This window comes from Macaca mulatta, chromosome 7, assembly GCF_049350105.2.
Source record: "Macaca mulatta isolate MMU2019108-1 chromosome 7, T2T-MMU8v2.0, whole genome shotgun sequence".
Taxonomy (NCBI): domain Eukaryota; kingdom Metazoa; phylum Chordata; class Mammalia; order Primates; family Cercopithecidae; genus Macaca; species Macaca mulatta.
Genome location: NC_133412.1, coordinates 76,042,228 through 76,064,859, shown reverse-complemented (window position 1 = coordinate 76,064,859; position 22,632 = coordinate 76,042,228). Strand labels below are relative to the sequence as shown.

At 42.6% G+C, this 22,632-nt stretch overlaps 1 protein-coding gene across 5 annotated transcripts in view; it reads right to left on the bottom strand.

Moving 5' to 3' along the window:
* Nucleotides 1-22,632, bottom strand: part of AGBL1 (AGBL carboxypeptidase 1) — an 857,161-nt gene that overhangs the window by 684,396 nt on the left and 150,133 nt on the right. For all 5 annotated transcript variants that reach the window (XR_013395946.1, XM_077940232.1, XM_015142961.3 and 2 more), the window contains exon 7: nucleotides 2,114-2,322. Coding sequence is in view for 4 of the 5 variants with exons in the window: in XM_077940232.1 (XP_077796358.1) it covers nucleotides 2,114-2,322 (209 nt within the window). In the remaining variant the exon portion in view is untranslated. The remainder of the gene's footprint in view (nucleotides 1-2,113; nucleotides 2,323-22,632) is intronic.

Genomic DNA, 22,632 nt, shown 5'->3' with positions numbered 1-22,632 from the left:
CATTCTGCTTCCATTCCAACAGTAATTCAAGGCTGGAAGCTTCTTGCTAATGTGCTTAACTGAGCAACTGAAGTCTTCATTGACCTGCTAAAGGAACTGTTTTGAAGAACCTGCACACAGGCTCACAGCCTCTCATGCTGGGCTTCGTTTGGTGTTTTCTCCACCATATTTCTATCATAGACATGTCCCTCTGTGGTTACCATCTTCTTCCTTTATTGCTCTTGTTTTTCTTGTTTGTTTTGTTTTTTGTTTGGTTTTTTAGCACAGAACAGAGAAATAGCCAATAACATGGAGGGCAGAGGAACATGGTGAAACCCTGGACCAGAGTGGGGGTCTGTTAAACATCAGCAATGCAGGAGGCCATTGCACTAGGACTGGGAGGGATTAGAGACTTGGGGGACCACAAGCTTACAAAGCAAGAGGGAGCTTGGAAAAATTCAAAGCCCTGCTTCATCCTGAGAAATAGAATGTAAAATATAGCTATTTCATGACTGAGAAGCTTTGAAAGCTGTAATGATGGAAAGAAATCCAGAGGTGATAGCAGATAGGAAATTAGATATTGGTTTGCAGCACTGTATTTTGTTATTGTTTGGCGGGGGTAAGGCCATTTTTTAATGAGAAATGTCTACAGATACAAACAACACTCTCATTGGGGGCTTCATTACCTCAGATGTACTCAGATAGAGAAAAACTGGAGGGTGTCCATAGAGGAGCAAGAAGGCTGAAAAAGGGAGTCCAGAGGTGGCCTAATCTGGAGATAATAGGAACATAATGCGTGTGCAACATGGCTGCCTTGGCCCCAAGAGAAGGTGGGTGAGCAGATGATGGATATTTGGAACACTTATACCACCAACAGGGAGGGCATATGTAGCCTCAAACTATGGCATTTAAATTAGCCCTAATCAGGTGAAATTAAGGCATGTATTTAGGTTGAAATCCAGGAATCCCTAGAATGCATATTCCAGTGGGGTGCTGATAAGTAGAAACCTTTGAAGACACCATCCCCTTTCCCTGGGATGCTCTTCCCCTGCAACTTGGCCTGACCAGCATGACCAGCTCCTCCAATAACTCAGGTCTCAGCTCAGGTGTCACCTGCTCAGAGATGACTTGACCTCTCTCTCTAAAAGAACACCTGCTCCCTCTACCTATGGTGGCCCCTGTAGACCTATGCCCTTACTTCATTGATTTCACAGTGCAATATGAAATTATCTTCCTCATTGGATTCTTTGCTTACTTAGTGTCTGATTCTTCTGCTAGGAGATTTTCCCTATAGGCTCAAGGGCCTCGTTTGTCATATCCACCACGAGATCCCACTGCTAATTATTCCAATAATGGCTCATCCTCAAAACGCAGTTCAGTCATGGCAAGCACTCTTCTGGGCATGTGCTATTTGTACAGTGACTTATTTAGTCCACACGACAACCTAAGTTTTGTTATTTCTGCTTTTGTTTTTCTTTTGAAGAATCTAGAGGCCCAGAGAAGTTGAGTGACTTTTTCAAAGTTTCATAGCTGTAGGCCCTAGAGCTGGGATTTGAATCCAGTTCTCTAGTTTTAGAGTCAACACTTACCACTATGCCATACTGCACTTCTGGTAGTGTGTATTCAACAAACATATGTTAAGTATATATGAATGAATCAATGGAATGAAGATTGTTTTGTTGTTGTTGTTGTTGTTTTGAGACAGGGTCTCACTCTGCCAGCTAGGCTGGAGTTCAGTGGCATGATCTCAGCTCACTGCAACATCTGCCTCCCAGGTTCAAGCGATTCTCCTGCCTCAGCCTCCTGAGTAGCTGGGACTACAGGCATGCGCCACCACACCCAGCTAATTTTTATATTTTTAGTAGAGAGGGGTTTCACCATTTTGGTCAGGCTGATCTCAAACTCCTGACCTCAGGTGATCATCTGCTTTGGCCTCCCAAAGTGCTGGGATTACAGGCGTGAGCCACCAAGCCTGGCCTGGAATAAAGACTTGAATCCAGAACATCTGCCCTTCGCAGGCAACAAGAAATAGATTGAGGTGTTCCCAGCTCTGTCTGGGATGATTCCTAAATGACAGCCTTCAGGAATCACCCAGTTGGCCTCCAGCTGCAGAGTGAATCCCCATGCTGCCTGCCTGTGTGGTGCTGAAGAGGATTTCCATGCCCTGTGCTGCCAGGAAGGCCTCCCTGCCGGACCGGAGGGCAGAAATGTGCTTGAGGCAGAGCAGCAAGCCCCGTCGGATCTGCACGTAGGTGTTGGCTGTGTCACGGCTGTGCCAGTCCTGGTGCAGCCAGAGCAAGCTGGTGACGTAGCCTCGGTTCACTGCCCTGCGGCCGTTCGACTCTGAAAACAAAGGGGAAGGCAGAGTCAATCACAGGCTCTCCAGCTGCACCTCTTTGAGAATGTTCCAGTGAATTTCCCACAAGATACTTATTAATCATCAAGGGAATAATAATGTTTTAGTATGAAAACTGGCAGATGTCACCTTAAACCAAGTAATCAAAGTTAACATCCCCAGTAATGGGACAGTCATCACGTGCCCCCGATATGATGCCCTGAGAAAGATCAGCATCACTTCTATGGTGTTCCTGCCAAGAATGCATAACCCGCATTGGATCATGAAGAAAATCAGCAAAGCCTAAATGAAGGACATGCTACAAAATACCTGACCTACACTCCTCGAAAATGTCAAGGTCATGAAAGGCAAAACAAAACAGAACAAAACATGAGGCTAAAGGAAACTAAAAAGGCATGACAAGTCAGCATAATAAGTAATTATAGTTTAAACATTGGGCCAGAAAACAATTTTTTCTTTTGCTGTAAAAGGCATTATTGGGCAGTGGTCGAATTTGAATAAGATCTGTAGATTAACTAACAGTTTTGTATCAGTGCTTATTTTCAGATTTTGATAAACTGGGGTTATGTAAGAGGATACTTTTGTTTTTAGGAAATTCATAATTAGAGTGTATGGAAGTCTGTACCTTATTCTCGGAAAAACAAACAAACAAAAACATAATACTAACAGTGTGGGAGGCGAGACAGACACAGAGAGATTTCCACCAGATTTCCATTCCTCCTGTCTGAATGTCAGTGGACCCAGGAGGTTGTCATTTCGGTTGAGTTATCAGATTAGGTGGGGAAGGAGAGGATGCTGAGTGAGATATAGTATCTGAAAGGCTGCCATGTGTAAGAGATATGTTGGGTGTCCTTTCTAAAGAGAATGGAAGCTAATTTATAGATAATCAAGACTCATAAATTTGTTTCATATAGTTGAAGCCTCCACATCTGTTTTCAGGCATGACTTAAGTTGCTTGAAACCCAGTCGTACCCCATTGCCTCTGACCTACCGAAAACTTGCCCTCCCCACATGGTTGTTTGCCATGTGGCCTGCTTGTCCCTCATCCCATTGACCAAAAACCCAACATTTCCCGCACCTGCCGACCACAGTAAAACCCAATGGACAACACCAGAGTCATGTGAATAGGACCTGCTCTTCATATGTGTTTTCTTTAAACTGCCCAATCCACAACCCCTGCAGGAAAGCCTGACAGATAACGCCATGGACCTTAAGAAAGTCCCAGTCCCACAACAGGCCTCTCTCTCCCCAGACACTGTTTGAGCTCCCTGCCACCTCCAAACTCCCCAGCAACTCTTCTTATTCTCCTGGCTCTGTAACAACAGAAACACTTCTGTTATTTCACGGGTTTTGCTGTGCTGCCTCTTCTGAGTCTCACTTGACCCACACACCCCAACTAACTTTATCCCCTATCAGTGGCTTACAGCCACTCTTGAAAGAGACCCCAAGACCAAGTTAGAAAGAAATCATGGGCCGGGCATGGTGGCTCACACCTGTAATCCCAGCACTGTGGGGGCCTGAGGCAGGAGGATAGCTTAAGGCCAGGAGTTTGGAGACAAGCCTGAGTAACAATAGTAAAACTCCATCTCTACAAAAAATAAAAATAAGCCAAACGTGGTGGCTTGCACCTGTGGCCCCAGTTACTAGGGAGACTGAGGCAAGAGAATCACTTGTGCCCAGGAGTTCAAGGCTGCAGTGAGCTATGGTCCTAAGCAACAGAGTGAGACCCTCGCTCAAAAAAGAAAAGAAAAAAAAGAAAGAAAGATATTAAAACACACTAGGCTGAATTCAGGAAAGGAATTCTTCATACTTAAGGCTGTTCAACAAGAGGATAGACTCCAGGGTAGTGAGCAACAGGGCGCTGAAAACGTTCAGGTAAAGTTTGGAAGTCCACCCAGCAGGGATTTAGTATGGGGCTTTCTCATATCTGACAGGGACCTTTTCAACTCCTTGACTTCTCTGTGTTAGTTCAATATTCCTGTTTGGGACCTCCCATAAAACCCTATTTTATGGACCTAAAACAGAGGGAGAAGAACAGTCCAAGATACCTCTCTCAACAGTTAATATACGCTACTTTTCAGGTTAAGCTCCTTGGGCTACAGGGTTGGTGGACAAACACGTACTGGTTCAGATCTGTCCAGTAGATGCCTGATCCTCTCAGTTCCTAGGGACTAGGTGCATTGCAGGGCTCTAACCGGCTGACTCTCAATCAGAAAGCCCAAATTTTGTAGCTCCGTTCTCTCACTACCGCATCTCTCCATCATCTAAGCCACTCACACTGGTGTATGAGACAGTATGTGCTTCTGGCTGAGTCTGTGCGAGGGAGAGCCCCTGAGGTGTAATCAGATAAGCAAAATTTCATCTCAAAGGCAGATTTCTCCCTAAGACCATGTAAGAGCATATGAGTGCAAAAAATAACATGGAAATATAATGCTTTATTCCAGAGGGATTTTTTTTCATAATATTAATAAAACTCCCTTTTTTTCTGCTTGTTTGTCAAATTCCAAATTGTCAGCTCGACTGAGCCCCACTGAAATTTTTGGCCCACTTGTGCAGTTTTTTTTTTTCTTCTTTTTTTCCCTCTCTTTACAACATGACCCTAAATTGAGAGCGACGAGCTTTACTCACCTGGTGCTCTTTGTGGAGGGTTTGAATTGCCTTCATTATCACCTTTAATGAATTACTCTTTTGTATCAAAAATATTTCACTCCCTGGCAGATCTTGGCCATAGAGCATGAGAGTTCTTTATTGCCTAAAGGAGTTTGCAGACTATTCAATATCTGATGTTTAAAAGAAAATTGAGAATTAAGTAGTAGGTATTAAAGGACAGTATCACCTGCTAAAAAGATGCCAGAACAACAGTTCACAGGGGCCCCATGGCAGCATAAGCTTAAGGACTTTTGTCTTTTATCTGTTCTAAGAGTATTAGATTGATAATGGGTTATCCCAGTGACCTTCATCTATGACATTTTTTGTGGCGGGAGAAAGATAATGAAAAAAAAAATCTTTAATTGTCTGGGAGAAAAATCCCTTATCAAATCCCAATGATTTTATTCGTGATTTCCTGTTAATCCCTAACAAACTGTCATGTTTACTAACATTTAAAATAGCTAAACCTCCTTCCCCCGTGACCCTACACCCATCAATCTTTCTCTGAGAATGTCTTGGGAAGTTGTGCAAAAGTCAATACGTATCTAAAATGCGACAAGAGGAGATTCATCAAACTGAGAAAGAGCAAATATGGAGAAGAACAAAGAATAAAATGAGGGTCACTGGGATCAGCAACTTAGAGGAGTTCTGGAAGATCTGAGAGGAAAGCGCTGCTTCTCAGGGCCAGGGCAAACAGAGCAGAGATGAGGTGCGTTTTTGAACACTGCTGTGGGTGGGCTTAGAGTTAAGAGGTGTGGAGAGGGCTTCAGGTCCCCCTCTTTGGAACACACCAGCTCTGCTATAGTCTGTTTACATAAACAGCTTTTCCCTAAGATTTTCCTTGAAAAAAAAAAAAATCCTGTAGCTTAATTTTTTTTTTAAGTTTCTAAGTAGATTAGTGTCTTTTATTTTGTTTTTTATTTATCTACTTATCTATTTATTTTAAGACAGAGTCTCACTCTGTCGCCTAGGCTGGAGTACAGTGGCACGATATTGGCTCACTGCAATCTCTGCCTCCCAGGTTCAAGCAATTATCCTGCCTCCACCTCCCACATATCTGGGATTACAGGTGCACGCCACCACACCCAACTAATTTTTTTGTATGTTTAGTAGAGACAGAGTTTCACCATGTTGGCCAGGATGGACTCGAACTCCTGACCTCAGGTGATCCACTCACCTCGGCCTCCCAAAGTGCTGAAATTACAGGTGTGAGCCACCATGCCCGGCCTACATTAATGTCTTTGAAACTGGTTGGAGGAGGGGGATGGAATGGACAGAGAGTTCTGAGGAGCTTTAATTTTAACACCTCACCCGCTCCTCTACCCCACCCTGAAAGCATTGACCCTGCTTCCTGGCACCCCCTAGCTCCATCAGGCCCTCGCTGCCAGCCTCATGCTGAAGATCTTTTTTTGGCCAGTTTTCCTTTGGCAAATCCATGAACAACAGGAGATTTATCTTTGTCCTTACCTCCCATTCACCCTTCTATATTCTTCTATTTCTACTTATCTCTCCGGGTTCTATCTTCCAAGGGCCTGACTTGTAGCTCATTCTCAGTCTGAAACAGGACCTAGTGATATCCTTATTTTAACCCCAAGTATTTCTTAACTGAGGTTCACGTGTGTCGCTTTAGGGCAGATCCCATTGATGCAGATTTTTACACTTAAAAACTGGAAGGGAATATGCCAAGGTAACAAGAACACTTAATGGGATCGGGGATCAACTGATGATTCTATTTGCTTATTTAGACTTTTCTGTAGTTTTATTTCTCATGCGTTCTACAACGAACTTTGACAATCTGGAGGAAAAAAAAAATGGAGCCTTTTGGTGTTACAAACAGGTAACCCACAGACTATTAGCCACACAGTGTTGTCAAGGCGAGTGAGCAGGGGAAGCAATCCACAGGTTGACACAGTAATCAACTCATTTTTTTGTCTAACCCCAGCTCCTTCAGAAGTGAATTACCTGCCTAGCTCCTGAAGGCACTGGAGATCCCGACCATCTTTATAAAGACGTTTGTGGTCTAAAGAGGAAAGCCTAGAAACCTTCAAGACTCAAAAAATTGAATTTCTCCTGGGTAATGTGGGGCCCCACAACAGACTGGTGGGGAGAAATGGTTGGCGTTCTGGATAATTATACCTGCAAGCAGCCCACTGCTCTTCTTCTTTGGCAAAACTGAAGGAAGTTGTTATCACTGCTCTTTATTTCCCATATTTCGGAACTGCATCATCCTTTTTGGGAGCAGTGATGACCTTAAGCAGAGAAAATGTGGGAGCCTGCAGCAAAGTAATGTATTGGACACTTTAACAGCCACAGCTCCAGAAATGAGACGTACAGATGAGTGTAGACTTCTGAACTCATGTGCCCTTCACTGCCTTGCTCATCCTGATCTGTGGGCAGATCCTTCAACTTCCTGTCACTGTCTTTCTGAAATTCTTGCATATGGCCAGAAGCTCCACCGCTTTCTAGCTGTGTGACTTTGAGCATGCTACTTTACAGCTCTATCACTCAGTCTTTATCTGAAATAAAACCAACAGTAATCTCTCTTTTGTGAGACTGTTGAGAGAATTAAATGAGATAATACATATAAAGTAGATGGCTCAATGCCTGATATAAAATAGGTACAGTATCTGTTGCCTGTGGAAACTATCACTATCACTATCATCATCATGTATTTTTTTTTTATTCCAATGGCTCTCTATTGTTACAGACAAATGTATTAGTCTGTTCTCATGCTGCTAATACAGACATACCTGAGACTGGGTAATTTATAAAGGAAAGAGGTTTAATTGATTCACAGTTCCACTGTGAATTGTGAGGCTGGGGAGGCCTCACAATCATGGCAGAAGAGCAGGGGACATCTTACATGGTGGCAGGCAAGAGAGAGCTTGTGCAGGGGAATTCCCCTTTTAAAACCATCAGATATCATGAGACTTATTAACTATCATGAGAACAGCATGGGAAAGACCCACTTTCATGATTCAACTACCTCCCACTGGGTCCCTCCCATGACACGTGCGAACTGTGAGAGCTACAATTCAAGATGAGATTTCAGTGGAGACACGGCCAAACCATATCAACAATGAGAACAGAAGCTTCAGGGGCCCCTAGTTACTGATTTTACTTTTGGCTCTAGTGTTTACTAGCTGTGTAACCTTGGTTAAGCTACTCAATGTTATGGTTTGAACATGTTCCCTCCAAAATTCAGGTGTTGTCAATGTGATAATATTAAGAGGTGGGGCCTTGAAGACATGATTAGGTCAGGAAGGCTCTTCCCTTGTGAATGAGATTAAAGACCTTGTAAAAGAGGCTTCGCACAGTGTCCTGCTAGCTTGCCCTTTCACCTTCTGCTATGTGAGGATGCAGCAAGAAGGCCCTCACAAGATACCACACCCTTGATCTTGGACTTCCCAGCCTCCAGAACTGTAAGAAAAAAAAAATTATGTTCTTTATCAGTTACCTAGTTTCAGGGATTTTGTTATAGAAACACAAAATGGACTAAGAAGGACACTTAGCCGTTCTGAACTGAATTTCCATCATCTGTAAATATTAAGCAATATAAAAAAGATAAAAATAATTGAAACATTCTTACAAGTCCATTATAATAATTGAAAACATAACTCAGCACCTGACATAAAGTATGTGCTCAATAAATGATCATTCCTTTCCCTACAAAGATGGCATCCAAATTTCACATACCTTTCACCGATGAACATAGCCAAAGGAAAAATTTCAAAATAAGTAAAACTTATAATCATTTTTTTCAATCCCCATGGAATGTAGATGACTTCTCACCCCAAAATAGCCACCAGTCCTACATTGCTGCCTCTTCTGAGACACTCTCATACATACAATGAAACACTCCTCTTTATGCATGCTGAAGTTCACACTCCATTTTATCCTAGGTGCCATTAAAGGCTATGTCCATGATATAAACCTGCAAATTTCCCTCTCTGGCAAAATGTACATGTATTGAGTCTCATTACCCTAAAGGCTTTTTAGAAGATTAGTTAATCCTCTAAGATCCATATGACTGATAGCAGTTACATGCTTAATATGCCACCTTTACATTTCATAAGACATATATAAGAATAAATACAAGGACTCGAGGCCCTTCACCATTCCTGAGAACAGAAATCACCTCCAGCTATACAGAGTACCACGACATATCATACCCCAAACTATTCTTGCCCAGAAAAATTAAATAGCTCTACTGTTTCAGAGCCTTCCTGAAAATCCATTCATCTGAATTACTGACATTTAAACTAGTCTTTTTCAGGATAGAAACCCCCCTCTCAGAACAGAAGACCACATAACTGGGGGGATTAAACTCTTACTATCCAAAGTTTGCTTCCAAATCCCTTCCTCCCAACCTCGAGCAATTATATCACAAAACTTGCCTGATCCCAAACAGGACTCCACATTGAAACCCTCGCTTCAAACCATGGTTCTCAAACCCTGCAATTTTCCACCCAAGAATTCCCATTTCTGAGACATTAGTAAGACTAAAGGTAGTGGTGTCCCTAACTATAGTATACAATACCCTTGACTTTGCAACAGATGATCTTAGAGGTCTTTTGAGGGAGTCTATTTAGAAGATGTTTCTGGATAAAGTAGTCTCTACTAAGTCTTCTAAATCATATTACACGAAAAGCAAGCTGTCTACTTTGCCACCAGAACACATTACAACATGAATATTTATTTACTAAATATTTCCTATGTGCTCTGCACTAGGCTAATCATCTTATATGGATCATCTGTCTTAGGAAAATGCTTAAAGTATTACTTTCCCTCTTTTACAAATGAAGACAGTGGTTAAGAGAAGTTAAACACCTTATTTAAGTCTACAGAGCTTATAAGTGGCATATCTAGGTTTCACATGAAATCTCCTCATCTGACTCCAAAGGTTAAACATCCCATGGTAGTCTCAAAGCCCCTTTTTAGTTTTACTTTCATTTTTAATTGATAAACAATGATTGTATATGTCTATGGAGGTCGATGTGATCTTTCCATGCCTATATACCTTGGGGAATGAACAAATTGAGCTAATAAACATATTCATCATCTCACAAGGCTGTCAGCATAGTGTACATTCTTTGCACCTATGTAAAGACATTTAGTTCTTACCACTAATCCAGCTTCCTGGGGAAGATTTCTGAAAGGCTAATGGAGATACAGCCTGCAGTGCTTGAAGGGAGTGGCTTTTAGCCAATCCCCCTCCTCCAACTTCTCTGCTCTCTCTCAGGGCCCTAAATTGTGGTAAGAGTTGATTTTTCAGAGGAAACTTAAGAAGGTTTAAGGGCCAAATAAATGGCCTATGGTTCTTTGAGTCCCTAGAGAAGATGTTTTGAGGACTTCATGACATCCAGCCAATGACACAATGAGGCCGGCCCAGCAATGTCAGGCCCAGGTGTGAGTGCGGAACCACTGAGGAAAGGTGGAGTCAACTGCCCCTCCTCTTGCCCTGTAGCTGCAGGAGTGGCTGGTGCAAAGGAAAACAGCCAGATATGTACAAAAGCATAAGGAAGCCTAATGCCATCCATAATGGAAATTATACTTGATTATCATTTGCTCAAATAAGAATGATGGTTTTGAATTAGCTTACAGGTACTTTTTTCTTTTTGTAAAGTAGATACATTTCAAAAAACTTGGCTATAAAGTAAATTTTGGTTTCAAGCAAATCTTGTTTTCTCAATTGACTGCCTTTATAAAATTAAAGATGCTTTTCCTAAGCTCCAGAAATCGGAACAGGTAAGAAACTACACTTCAGATCATTGTTTTAAATCTAGATTAATCTACCTTTTTTAAATCCTCAACTCCTTCTAATAACTTTCCACAGAACTAGTCCCAAACCATAGGAATTTCTCTACTCTCAGTAAAGCCTCAGAATCCACACCTTTCTCTTCCTCACACATCTCTGCTCTTCCGCCACCCTCAGCACATACAATGTCTAATGAAGGACGTTAGGTTGCAATGCTGCACCTATTAAGAGAAAGGGGCACACCTGTAATCCCAGCACTTTGGGAGGCCAAGGCAGAAGCATTGCTTAAGCCAAGAGTTTGAGACCAGCCTGGACAACAGAGTGAGATCCCCATCTCTACAAAAAAATAAAAATAAAAACTAAACTTAAAAAATAAACATAGAAGGCGCCACAAGACTCGAAACTCTTCTGAGTCAATATTCTACATTCCATATGAGGAGTCACATCATACTTTATCAATCCTCAGGCATATGTTTATCCACATTTTAGCATTTCTGAAATTAAGGTGCTTCTTACCAAGGGTGATGTTTTCATTGTAACTGACAGCATTTTCTCATTCAGTGGCACATAAAAAATGGCATAGACCTCACAGTTGATGATAGACTTAGATTTGAGGAAAAAATGGTTGATTTTTCAATATTGCTAGTTTGAAAATTCTCTAACATGGTAGACTCTTGGAAAGTTTGCTTCTTAGATGCAAATAACCATATAGGCCTTTGTCTGGAAAGCCAGATTCTCCCTATGGCTAGGCAGAGAGTAAATTATAAACTAAAACCATGCTCACACACCCAAAACCCAAGGTACTACCCTTAATCCATTCAGCAAACATTTATTTAGCAACTACGATATACCAGTTGTTCCAGGCACTATTATTGACAGCAGAGATGCAGCAGAAAATGAAATAGACAAAATCTCACCTCTTATGGGGTTTACAGTCCCATAGGAGTGGCGGGGGGAGGCAGATACCAAATATGCACACACAAAACTAAACAAGGCGATTTCACATAGAGACAAGTGATACAGAGAAAACAAAACAGTGGCAAGAGTGATGAGGTAGGGTGGCTGCTTTAGGTTGGAAGGTTGGATGATCAGGGAAGACCCTTGAGGAGGAGGCATTAGAGCTGAGACATGAGTGACAGGAAGGAGCCAGGATGCAGAGATCTGGGGATAGGAAATTCTTCAAACCTCAAGGGCACACAGCAAGTGGATAAAGCAAAAGCTTGGTGAGTACAAATAACGAAAAGTCCAGGAGCTAAAGCCAGGTGAAGAAAGCAAGGGGACAGTAGTAGCAGCTGACGGGAAAGGTGAGCAGGGATCAGGATGTGTGACCCCCCACCATTTTGAGACTCATCCCAACATGTCTTAGAAATAGGCCTAGAAACTTGTATAGGAGTTTTCCTATCCATGGAAAGTTTTATTTTGAGTCTAGACTGTGGGTGGGGAAGGAAGTACTTGCTAAACCCCAAGACAAGCCATTATCCTTTCCAGGTCTAGAAAATCTTCCACCTGATTTGACTTTGCTGTGTCCACTGTCAACTTATCAGAGGATGACACTTAAGGAAGAAAGCCAGGATTTACACCAAGAAGAAGAAAATCAGAGGCTTTCCCTCACCTTCCTTTCTCCCCTACTTGATATTTAAGGCACCTGTCTGTCCACCAGTGGTGCTGCCTGCTTCTGGCCAGAGTACAGACAACCAACATAGACAGCAGGAAAGCAAATCTGCCCTGTGTTGCAAGTATCATTCATGAATGGGTTCACACTGCATTGCCTCTAGGCCCTGAGTGTATGAGGAAGAGGCAAATAGCAAATGTTTCTGCACCCCTGAGCCTGCCACCCTTCAGCCTTCTGTCAGCCAATAGTGTGTCACTATTGTTATAGGAGTTAAGAAATTACTTTAGGCAAATAGAGAGGAAAGGGGGTCCTTGGGAAGTTTTTGTTTCTTTTAAAGGAGCTCCAGAACGTTTCTTGTCTAGCAGGAGAGCCCCGGCTTTTAGAGCTGGGCTGGCCAGCTTTGATATGCAAATCAAGGCCATTACAAACTGGGTCCACCATCAGAAACTGGGTCCACCCATGTCTTCTTGCCCTTGCCCCAACATGTGCCTGGCAACATGGTCGCCCCCACATATCCCTATGTGTGTAGAACATCATGGCATCCTGCATTTGCATATTAAAAGGCTAGGGTGGGAGGGCCAGTCTTTTCCCTGGGCTATGTGAATGACACGTCTGGTCTAACCAACCCCCTGAGCCCAGTGCAAATCAGATACTCCCTCCTCCAGCCTCCTCATATAACTGGCTGATTTCTGCCGCACTCAGGGTTTCCTCTCTCGGCTTTGGAGCCCCCCTCCCTCTGTCTCTGTATGGGGAGGCTTCTTCCTTCTTTCTTGACTATTAAACTCTCCACTCCTTAAAAATACTCCACGTGTGTTCGTGTCGTTTTATCCAATTCGGCCCGAGACTAAGGACCCTGGTGTTCCTCCAGTCATCAGAGCCCTATCACTATGCAATCACAGAACCTTGAGCCGTGTTCACTCTCCTTTTAACTCAACTCCTACCACTCTTGATATGGCCATCCTCTCCTATCACCTGGGCTGCACCAGCAATCAATAGCCTCATATGTGACCCCAATGCTTCCATTCTCTCTTCCTCTGTGCAATGCATTTTATTGAAACATAACTTGGATGCTTCATCCCCAACCAGAAAAAAAAAAAAAAAAAAGTCGCAGTTCCAGGGACATATGGAAGGTCAGGGGTGCCAAGAGATGTCTGGTGCTCTATGTGCCTCATGGTCTGTGGGCAGTGGTTGCCATAGTGTGTGCCCCTGGGACTGGTGGAAGGAACTAAGAAAAAGGCTGAGCAGGATCTCTAACTTCCATTGTCCCCAGAGTAGCTTCACTGTCATCCGTTTATAGTCAGTGGCTATGCAAAGGATTTCATTCAAAAATAAAAATAAACATTCATTTATTTCAAAAAAAGTTTAAAACCCTGCAGTAGTGAAAGGAAGGGATAGAGGTTAGTCCCAATATGCCAAGTGCATATTACACAATCTCGGGCAAGTCAGCCAATCTCTTTCGGCCTCAGTGTCCTCTCTATAGAACACTATTTTTCTCAACCTCACACTGTTGACATCTTGGGCTGATATTACTCATTGTGTGGGTCCATCCTGTGCATTTGTAGGATGTTCAGCAGCAACCTGGCCTTTACTCAGTTGATGCCAGCAGCACACCCTCTCCCACCACAGATATGACAACAAAAATGTCTCTAGACCTTGCGAATTGCTCCCTCTGGGGCAAAATCACTCATGTTGAGAACTACAGTTATTGAATAATTAAATATTTACCTGTCTGACAGGACCATGCTGAAGATTAAATGAGATTGTATATATGAAAAGGTGCTATTATTAGAAGGTGCTAGGAAACACCTGAGGTACATTTTGACATAAATAAATAATTGTACAGTCAATCCTGAAAGTGATGAGGAAGCCACGGTGTACTTTCCGAGTCACGAAATGTTTATATTTTTGTCTATCTCCTTAAATCTTTGTGATATTTATCTTCATCAATCCATAGCCAGTCATCAATTATGCCAGGATGATACATGTTCTAAAATTTAAGACATTTGGAACTCATCAACTTATTAACCTTTGATTCCCTGAAGTAAAACAAAGTAAGAACATGCGGATTGACTGAGTGGGGTTGAATCTGCACGCATTCACTTATTCATTGATTCCTTTGTTCATTTAGATAACTTACTCTGAGTGTCTGCTGTATAAAACACATTAGAGTCAATAGCTTAAGAAATAAGAATGAATGGAACAGAGTCCCCAGATCCGAGGCTCACATAGTCTAAAGTAGGGGGTCAGCAAATTGCCCACAGCCCATTTTCATAAAGTTTTTCATTTCTTTATATGTTGTCTGTTTCTGTTTTTGTCCTCTAAGGGAAGAATTAAGCAGTTGTGACAGAACTGTGTGATCCACAAACCCTAAAATATTTACTATCATCTGGCGCTTTTACAGAAAAAGCTTCTTGAAAAAAAAAAAGACTCTAAAAACAACCAGATATCATTCAACCCTCGGGGAAGATCTTGGGAGACAAATTTACATTTCATCAGGCTTTATGCCCTTATATCATCAGTTCCTGAAACCTCCAGGACTTTTGAAATGGTGATGACAATAAAACAAGAGTTCATCTTTATTGAGATGTACTAAGATCCAGCGCTGTACTCCCACTCTTTTAAACATCACCTTGTTTAAATCTTACTAATTATCTTTGGAGCATGTGGTTTTCCCTGCTTTACAGACGAGGGAAGTGTAGCACAGAGTCAGTAAGAAACATGCCACAGTGGCCACCGTTCAGCTCCACACAGTCTCTCCAGAGCCTGCACCGTGACCACCGAGCAAGTGCTATTCTCCACTGTCACTTACCCTTTTTTTTTCTTTTTCTTTTTTTCTTTTTCTTTTTTTTTTTTTTTTTGAGACGGAGTCTCTCTCTGTCACCCAGGCTGGAATGCAGTGGTACAATCTTGGCTCACTACAACCTCCGCCTCCAAGGTTCAAGTGATTCTCCTGCCTCAGCCTCCCATGTAGCTGGGACTACAGGTGCATGCCACCATGCCCAGCTAATTTTTGTATTTTTAGTAGAGATGGGTTTTACTATATTGGTCAGGCTGCTCTTGAACTTCTGACCTTGTGATCTGCCTGCCTCGGCCTCCCAAAGTGCTGGGATTACAGGCATGAGCCACCACGCTCGGCCTTGTGACTCACTCTTTCAGAGTAAGAGCTCCGAGCTTACAGCAAACATACACCACTCTGCACACATGTCCCCAAGCCACCTTGAGCACTTTTATACTATGGTCAAAGAAAGAACATGGCCGAAACCTACAAGCAGATATACAGGTCAGAGGAATAGCCCTTGAGATAGAATTAAGTCTTGACAGGATCTCCTGATGAAAGTCAGCATCCTGCATGAGTGTAAGAACCAAGATTAGCGGCAATTGCAGCCCAACAATATCTTATGTGGCCAAGAGTTTTGTATCAAGCAAGAAAAGCTCAACACCACCATCCACGGCTTGTGTTGGACCCAGAATGAGTGCCTGGGAACACCCTGGCCACCTTGGGAATGTGGAATTATACTGCTCATCCTGCCTGCCAGTAAAATCCCAACTGGAAGCTGACCCTCCTCACTGAGTCAGGTCCAGTTCAATTGTTTAATTAGGTCTGTTAGTCCCAAGAGACTCAGAATTTACTTGACTAGGGCTGGAGGATGAGAACAATATTTTGGATCTTCCTCCAGGTCAAACTTTACTAGTTCTTCCTTATTGACACTGCATAGTAAAATTTAACACATTTTCAAACCTCCTAAGGAAAGTGTCTGCCCATTTTTTTAAGTTGTAATCGCAAACAACAGACCGGACTCTGGAAGAGTCCCTTGAGTATATCTATTTCAGAGGTTTTCAAACTTGATTTCTTCTGGCCCCTCAGGAACTTCTTTGGGTGTTTCTCAGTGTCCATCAAGAGCCAGGGAAAAGGGAGGGGCAAGGAAAAGCTCATGCTGTCGTTAATTGCCCCCCTCTTACCCCCCATTTTTTGCTTTATGCTTGCAATTTCCCTAACTGATTTTATTTAAAAAAAAAAAAAAAAAGGTTTTGCTACTAAAGAATTCCTAATCTCCTCACCTGGGCTAGCCCTTCCATTTTTGAAAAATCAAACTGAAGTCAAGTGTAATGGCAACGAACTAGTTTAAGGTCACAGAGCCAATCTATGGCTGCACTGAACCCAGAGTCCAGTTTCCTGACTCCATGTGGAAGGCGGGAATAATCTTTGAAATATGAAGCTTTTCTCCTTTAGAAATGGTCACAACTGAGTTCAAATTTTAGCTCTTCATTTACCATGGGATCTTGGGCAAGTCACCAACCTCTCCTAATTACACCTTTCTTGCATGTAAAATGGGGATCATAATATTACAGGCTCTACTGAGAATGAGATGCTTTGTGTAAAGTGCCTAGCAAGTGCTGTGTTCCATAATTATTAGCAGTCATTATTCATTGCAGGTACTCTAATAAACAGTCATCTTCTCCCTACTTACTCCCTACCCTCCTTCCCACTTCGTTGAGGGCTGGCAGTAAAAGGATCACAAAGTATACTATGATACGGAATGAGGGCTACATGCAGGGCGGGGAGGCAGAAGGGCATTGTCCTTACGTGGTGTTTTCCTGACCAGGTGAGGAAGATAACAGATTATCAGAGAGCAAGAGGGAAATGGGGAGAAGTAACTACAAGATGTTCTAGGATTCACCAGAGGCAGCTCTGAAAAAGCAGCTCCGGGTGCTCTCGCCCTCCGTAAGTCCCGCTCCATCATGCTAACATCACGGAAAATGTAACAAATTCCATTGGCTGTTCTCACCCTGAGCTCTGCTCACTCTGCCTCCCCCTGACTCCCTTAAATAATGGCTAAGCAAATGCCTCTGAGACCATCTTCAGCTAATTTCCTTCAAGACATGCAAGCTGCTAACGTTGGGAAGCACAGATAGTGTGGAATAGCAAATATGGCCAAAATTAGATTAGAATAACCTCCTGATAAACAAATTACTCACCGAAAATAAATATTGGACTAGCGCGGCCAAGATAACTAAAAGAACAGCACCACCACATGGCCGAAAGAGGAAGGACATGCGCTGCTGTCTGTGGCTCAGTCCCAAAGATCTGCCCAACCTACTGGGTCTGACCGTCCCAATGGGACAGGGACGGGGCAACGAGGACAGGTAGTATCCCTTTAGCTTAAACTTTTTAAGCTCTTCTATGGACTTATGCAAAAGACATCACATTTTGGCAGACAGGACTGAATTTGAAGCCAAGGGAAAAAAGCCATATGCTAAGTTGAGCACAGCATGGCATATGAGGAGTCTGTAATTCTTCCGGCTCCCTTCCACTCTCTCACCCCACCATTCATCAGCTGGCCTGAGGCTCAGCCTCAGGGCAGCAGAAACCCTGGCCCTTTACACAGCCACAGTGGTGTGCTGGACACCTCTTGCTGGGTCCCACTCAGATGCTTACAAGGCATGGACCGTGTTCTTTTCTAACCTGAATGACAGATACCCCCTTCCACAATAATCCTTCTAATATTTAGACAGTATTTACTTTTTTTCAACTTCCAGTCATATCTTCTTTAGGCTAAATAAACCTAGCCTCATTAATTTCCTTGGTTCAGCACAGGGCTCAGGTCCCGGGGGTCTGGAGACTGGCAGATAAGCCCTGTAGCCCACTAACGACGTGAGTTACTTCAGCTTTCCAAACTTCAGTCCCTACACCTGTAAAATGGGGATTATAATACCTCCTTGACAGGCTAACTGTGTATAGAGTGCTTGACATACTAAGAACTCTCGATAAATGGTAGATATTTGGGTTGTCATTTCAAACCAACAGCGTGATGGATGTAGCTTGCTATGCTGTATTCCTACACACTCAATCACAGCCGTCCATCCCAGTGTGACAAATGCAAAAATCTATCAATATTATTTGAAGCAAATTTTTGGCTCATCACAGAAATATATTGCAGGCTTCTCCAGAAGTTATGGTGGAAGAAGAGACATCAGTTCTATAATCATGCCACAATTTGATTCCTTCTGGGGACAGGAATTAGGCTGTACTCTTCACCAAGGAAGAGTGAAAGCAAATGTGTGAGGCTTAAGTCAGGAACCTGGAATTCTTTCTTAGTCAACACTAATGTATTAGCAGCTCCTCTGGGTGTAGCTCAGTATGAGGTATAGGGGATCCAGTAGAATCCCAGTTCCTTTGGAGCTATACCCAGTAGGAAAAATATGCATACACACATAGTATGCAAAAAAAAAAGATTCATCGATTACAGTATAGTTAGTTCTCTGAATTATAAACATAAGGTTCTCTGAACTATAGCAGTGCTATTTGTGCTGAGACCCAAAGAAGAGCTGGACGTGAAACATTCAAAGTCTCAGAGATCTAGGTGGATCATGCCCTCTCTCTCGTCCTCAGTTTCCTCCTGTGAAAATAAGGGGGATGGGGAAGGTAAGATCAATAGTTTTGTGGGTTCACAGGAGCCCTGTTTTTTGTGAATGTGTCTCAGAGGCCGCCGTGCAGGGAATTGATGGGAGCCAGGCAGACGTGGCTCTGAGCTCTCCACTCAAAATGTGTCATGTGTCAATTACCTCAATTCAGCCATCACAGTGTCTACATATTTCAAAGCATCATGTTGTGCACCACAAATATATACATTTTAATTTTTCAATTAAAAATGAGCAACAACAATGAATTTTTAAAAACAAATATTTGAACACCACTGGTTGAGACAGCCTTGAAGGTGTTTTCCAGTTCTCATAGTCTGACTCCATGGCCCTCATCTGGAAACTAAAGGAAGAAACACACTCTGTGGGCAGAACCCTGGGGGCATCATTCCTGTCAAGGCAGAGAAGAGGCAGGAGCCAGAAGAGCAGACCACAGGCAGTGTAGAAACACAGAATTTACATGCAAGTTCAGTGACAGCTGCATTGATCCACTGGTACTTGTGCATGGTCATGAGATCAAAAGATTAACAACGCCAACCATCCTAAAATATATATTGCCATTCTGGGGATTCCTTGGAGCTCTCCGAATTCTTATAAAGACCTGATTTGGGTGCCTATCAAAGATGGCCCCTTCTTTGACATTTTGTAGTAGAGCAGCCATTTGGCCATCTCCCATCTCTGCATTGCTGATTGCCAGGTCACAGCAGACGACTCCTGAGACCATGAGGCTGTCTGTTCCTGATCCGGCTCTCAGCACTTAGAATGCCCTCCCTTCCTAGCCTCCTGGAGCAACAGGCTGACGGGCTGTCCCCATGAGCCAGCCAGACAGAGCATTAACTAGGAAGATCTGTGAGAAGTCTCGACTTCCTGCCAAACTTCCCATTAGCTCTCTTACATCTCTCCCTCCCCTCTTTTCTTCTCTCTTCCTTGCTAACTTGCTTTCCTGTTCCTATGCCCCAACTTCTGCAAACTTCCAGACTCCTCTAAATGCTAATTCTTAAATTGGAGAGTGTTCTGACAGAGATTCATCATTCCCTTATTAAGTTTTAGGGCCTGAACCAGAAGGTATTTTCTTGTTGCAAGAATATGACCTTTAAATCTGGACAGCAAGGTTAATGCTAAGACACTATTTGAAGATTCATTTCTGGAGCCAGTACAAATCAGGCATAATCCCATTGCCACACGCTTACTCAAGTGCCACTTCCAGGGTCACAATTTTTCAAAAATGCATTTATGTCTAATGCTTATGGAAGGTAATTGAGAAAGCAAAAAGAAAGAGGGAAAGGTGGACAAGGAAATGAGAAACAGTGAAAAGGATGAGGAAAAAAGAGGAAAGACAGAGATGAAGGTAGGGGTAGAGGAAGAGATGAGATAAAGGCAGAGTGAAGGCAGATGACAAGAAAGGGTGATATGGTTTGGCTGTGTCCCCACCCAAATCTCATCTTTAATTGAAGGGACCCGGTGAGAGGTAATTGAATCATGAGGGCATTTACCCTCATGCTGTTCTGGTGATAGTGAGTTCTCATGAGATGTGATCGTTTCATAAGGGTTTTTTTCCCCTTTTCCTTGGCACTTCTCCTTACTACTGCCATGCGAAGAAGGGCATGTTTACTTCCCCTTCTGCCATGATTGTAAGTTTCCTGAGGCCTCCTCAGCCCTGCAAAACTGAGTCAATTAAACCTCTTTCCTTTGTAAATTACCTAGCCTCAGGTATTTCTTCATAGCAGTGTGAGAACAGACCAATATGGAGTGAAAAACAAAGGACATGTTGTTTTGATTTATTATATTTAAAAAATCGCCTGCAATAATAAGTAGCACTATTTCCTAACTAATGCTTTACTACATTTCAGGAATAAAAAGCTAAATGTGTTCAGGTAGGATAAAGCATAAAAAGGCAAAGCTTTCAACACAGGACAATTTAGGGTGGGGTTTGTGCATATGTGAGTGGAGAAGAGGGAACTGACACAAGGAAAGGCATAGGATTTGGATTAGGTCATTCCAGCCTACACAGACACAGAAAGGAACCTTGAGTAAGCAATGATTTTTAATTTGTAGGATCCCAAATTGCTGTGATAATTGGAGAAGAGGCCTAGGATTTCCAGGTTTATTTTGCCTGCTATTGCTCAGGAGAAAGAGATGGGAAATGTGTTTTGGTTCATTTCTCTTTTACCATCACCCACATATTCTACACTGGTTTTTCATGCAGTGGCTACTTGATAAAAGAGAAAGCTCAATAATGAGATCTTCCAAACGCAACACAGGTGATCTTCCCCTTGCTTTCTGTGGTTACTATGGGTGGACTCCAAGTCTCCCTGATCCCGCAGTTCTGCTTTTCCTGGGGATGGTCTCCGCCTGTCACTACTTGATAGTGCCACAGTGACCTCAGATTTCCAACCCACCCTAGTGTTTACTGTCACAGGACCACTGACTGCCCCCTCTCCCCGCAAAGTAGTGGCTCTTTACTCCTGGCTTTACTTAGATCAGGGAATTCTCTCCCTTTTGTGATGCAATTACAGAGAACAACTACAATGGCCAACTTTTATACTCACTGACAAGCAAAGATCAAGGTCACAATAATCACCAGCTAAAAGGAGTGTGCCTTTAGGAGCTAAAGGCTTACATAAACGCTCCCATGTATCAGTGTCAGATGGTGAAGTCTTGAATTTTAGACAGAAACTGACTTCCTGAATTTAAGTTCAGCTGAGGCAAACTCACTCTGGGATCCAAATTGAAAGACATTCCATATCAGGTCTTAACTATGCATGACATATAGGCAATGTAAAGCAAATAGAAAAGTCCACAACACTTGTATGCCCTGCAGCAACCCCTGCATCATCAGAATGGTGGTACCATCTATAACCTTCACGCCATGCAATACTTTCGATAGGCTGGTAAAACAAAGATGGCAGCTGCCTGACATGCTGTTATTACTTCTCCCCAAATCCATGGACAGACTTTGCTATTTAAATGTAGTCCTCTTTCCTGCTGAGCTTAAACATGATCTCAGAATTCTTCAACTCACACATTGGACTTCCTACTCATTATGAAATCTATTTGCCCTCCTCATTCTCAGACCCTCAAGATCTTCTAGAATCTGTTTCCCTCCCAAGTACTTTGTAAAATGCTCACAATGACAGTCTGCCTTCAGTGTTCTTACCTCTTATGAACCCATATGAATGATGCTGATACTGAGGAATTTAACATTAATTATGCAAGAAGCACATTTCTTGGAAATATCAATAAAGGTATTTGGGAAGGGGTCTTTTGAAACTTTGAATGAGCTTCAGCTCATGTGTGTGCCCAAATACACATCAGTAATTCTCAACAAGAGGTAATTTTACTGCTCACCCCCCGGGGGGACATATTTGGCAAAGTCTGAAGATAATTTTGTTTGTTATAACTGAGGCATGATACTGGCATCTGGTGGGTAGAGGCCAGGGATGTTGCTCCTGCAACAGACTCTTAACAGCAAAGAATCATCCTGTCCAAAATGCCAATGGTACATTGAGAAACCCTGATACACATTAAGGCTGAGTATTTAGTGTTAGAAAGAATGTTAGAGAACCTCTCATCCAACTCTCTTGTGTTATAAGTAACACAAGAGATGTATAGACAGCTCAGCACAATTAGCAAATAGGCTATACATCCTCCTAATGGGACACTAAAACCCGTTTTATATGAGGAGGACAGCAAGCTATTGCAGTTCTCCACTAACCTATTAGAACAGGTAAATAGAGATGAGAATGACGAATGTTTAGATCATTGGTTCTATGCATGGATGTTAGATTCAGGTAGTAGGGGGCAGTACTGCCATTTTTACACATGGGAGAAATCACAAATCATGTATTCATTTAAAAA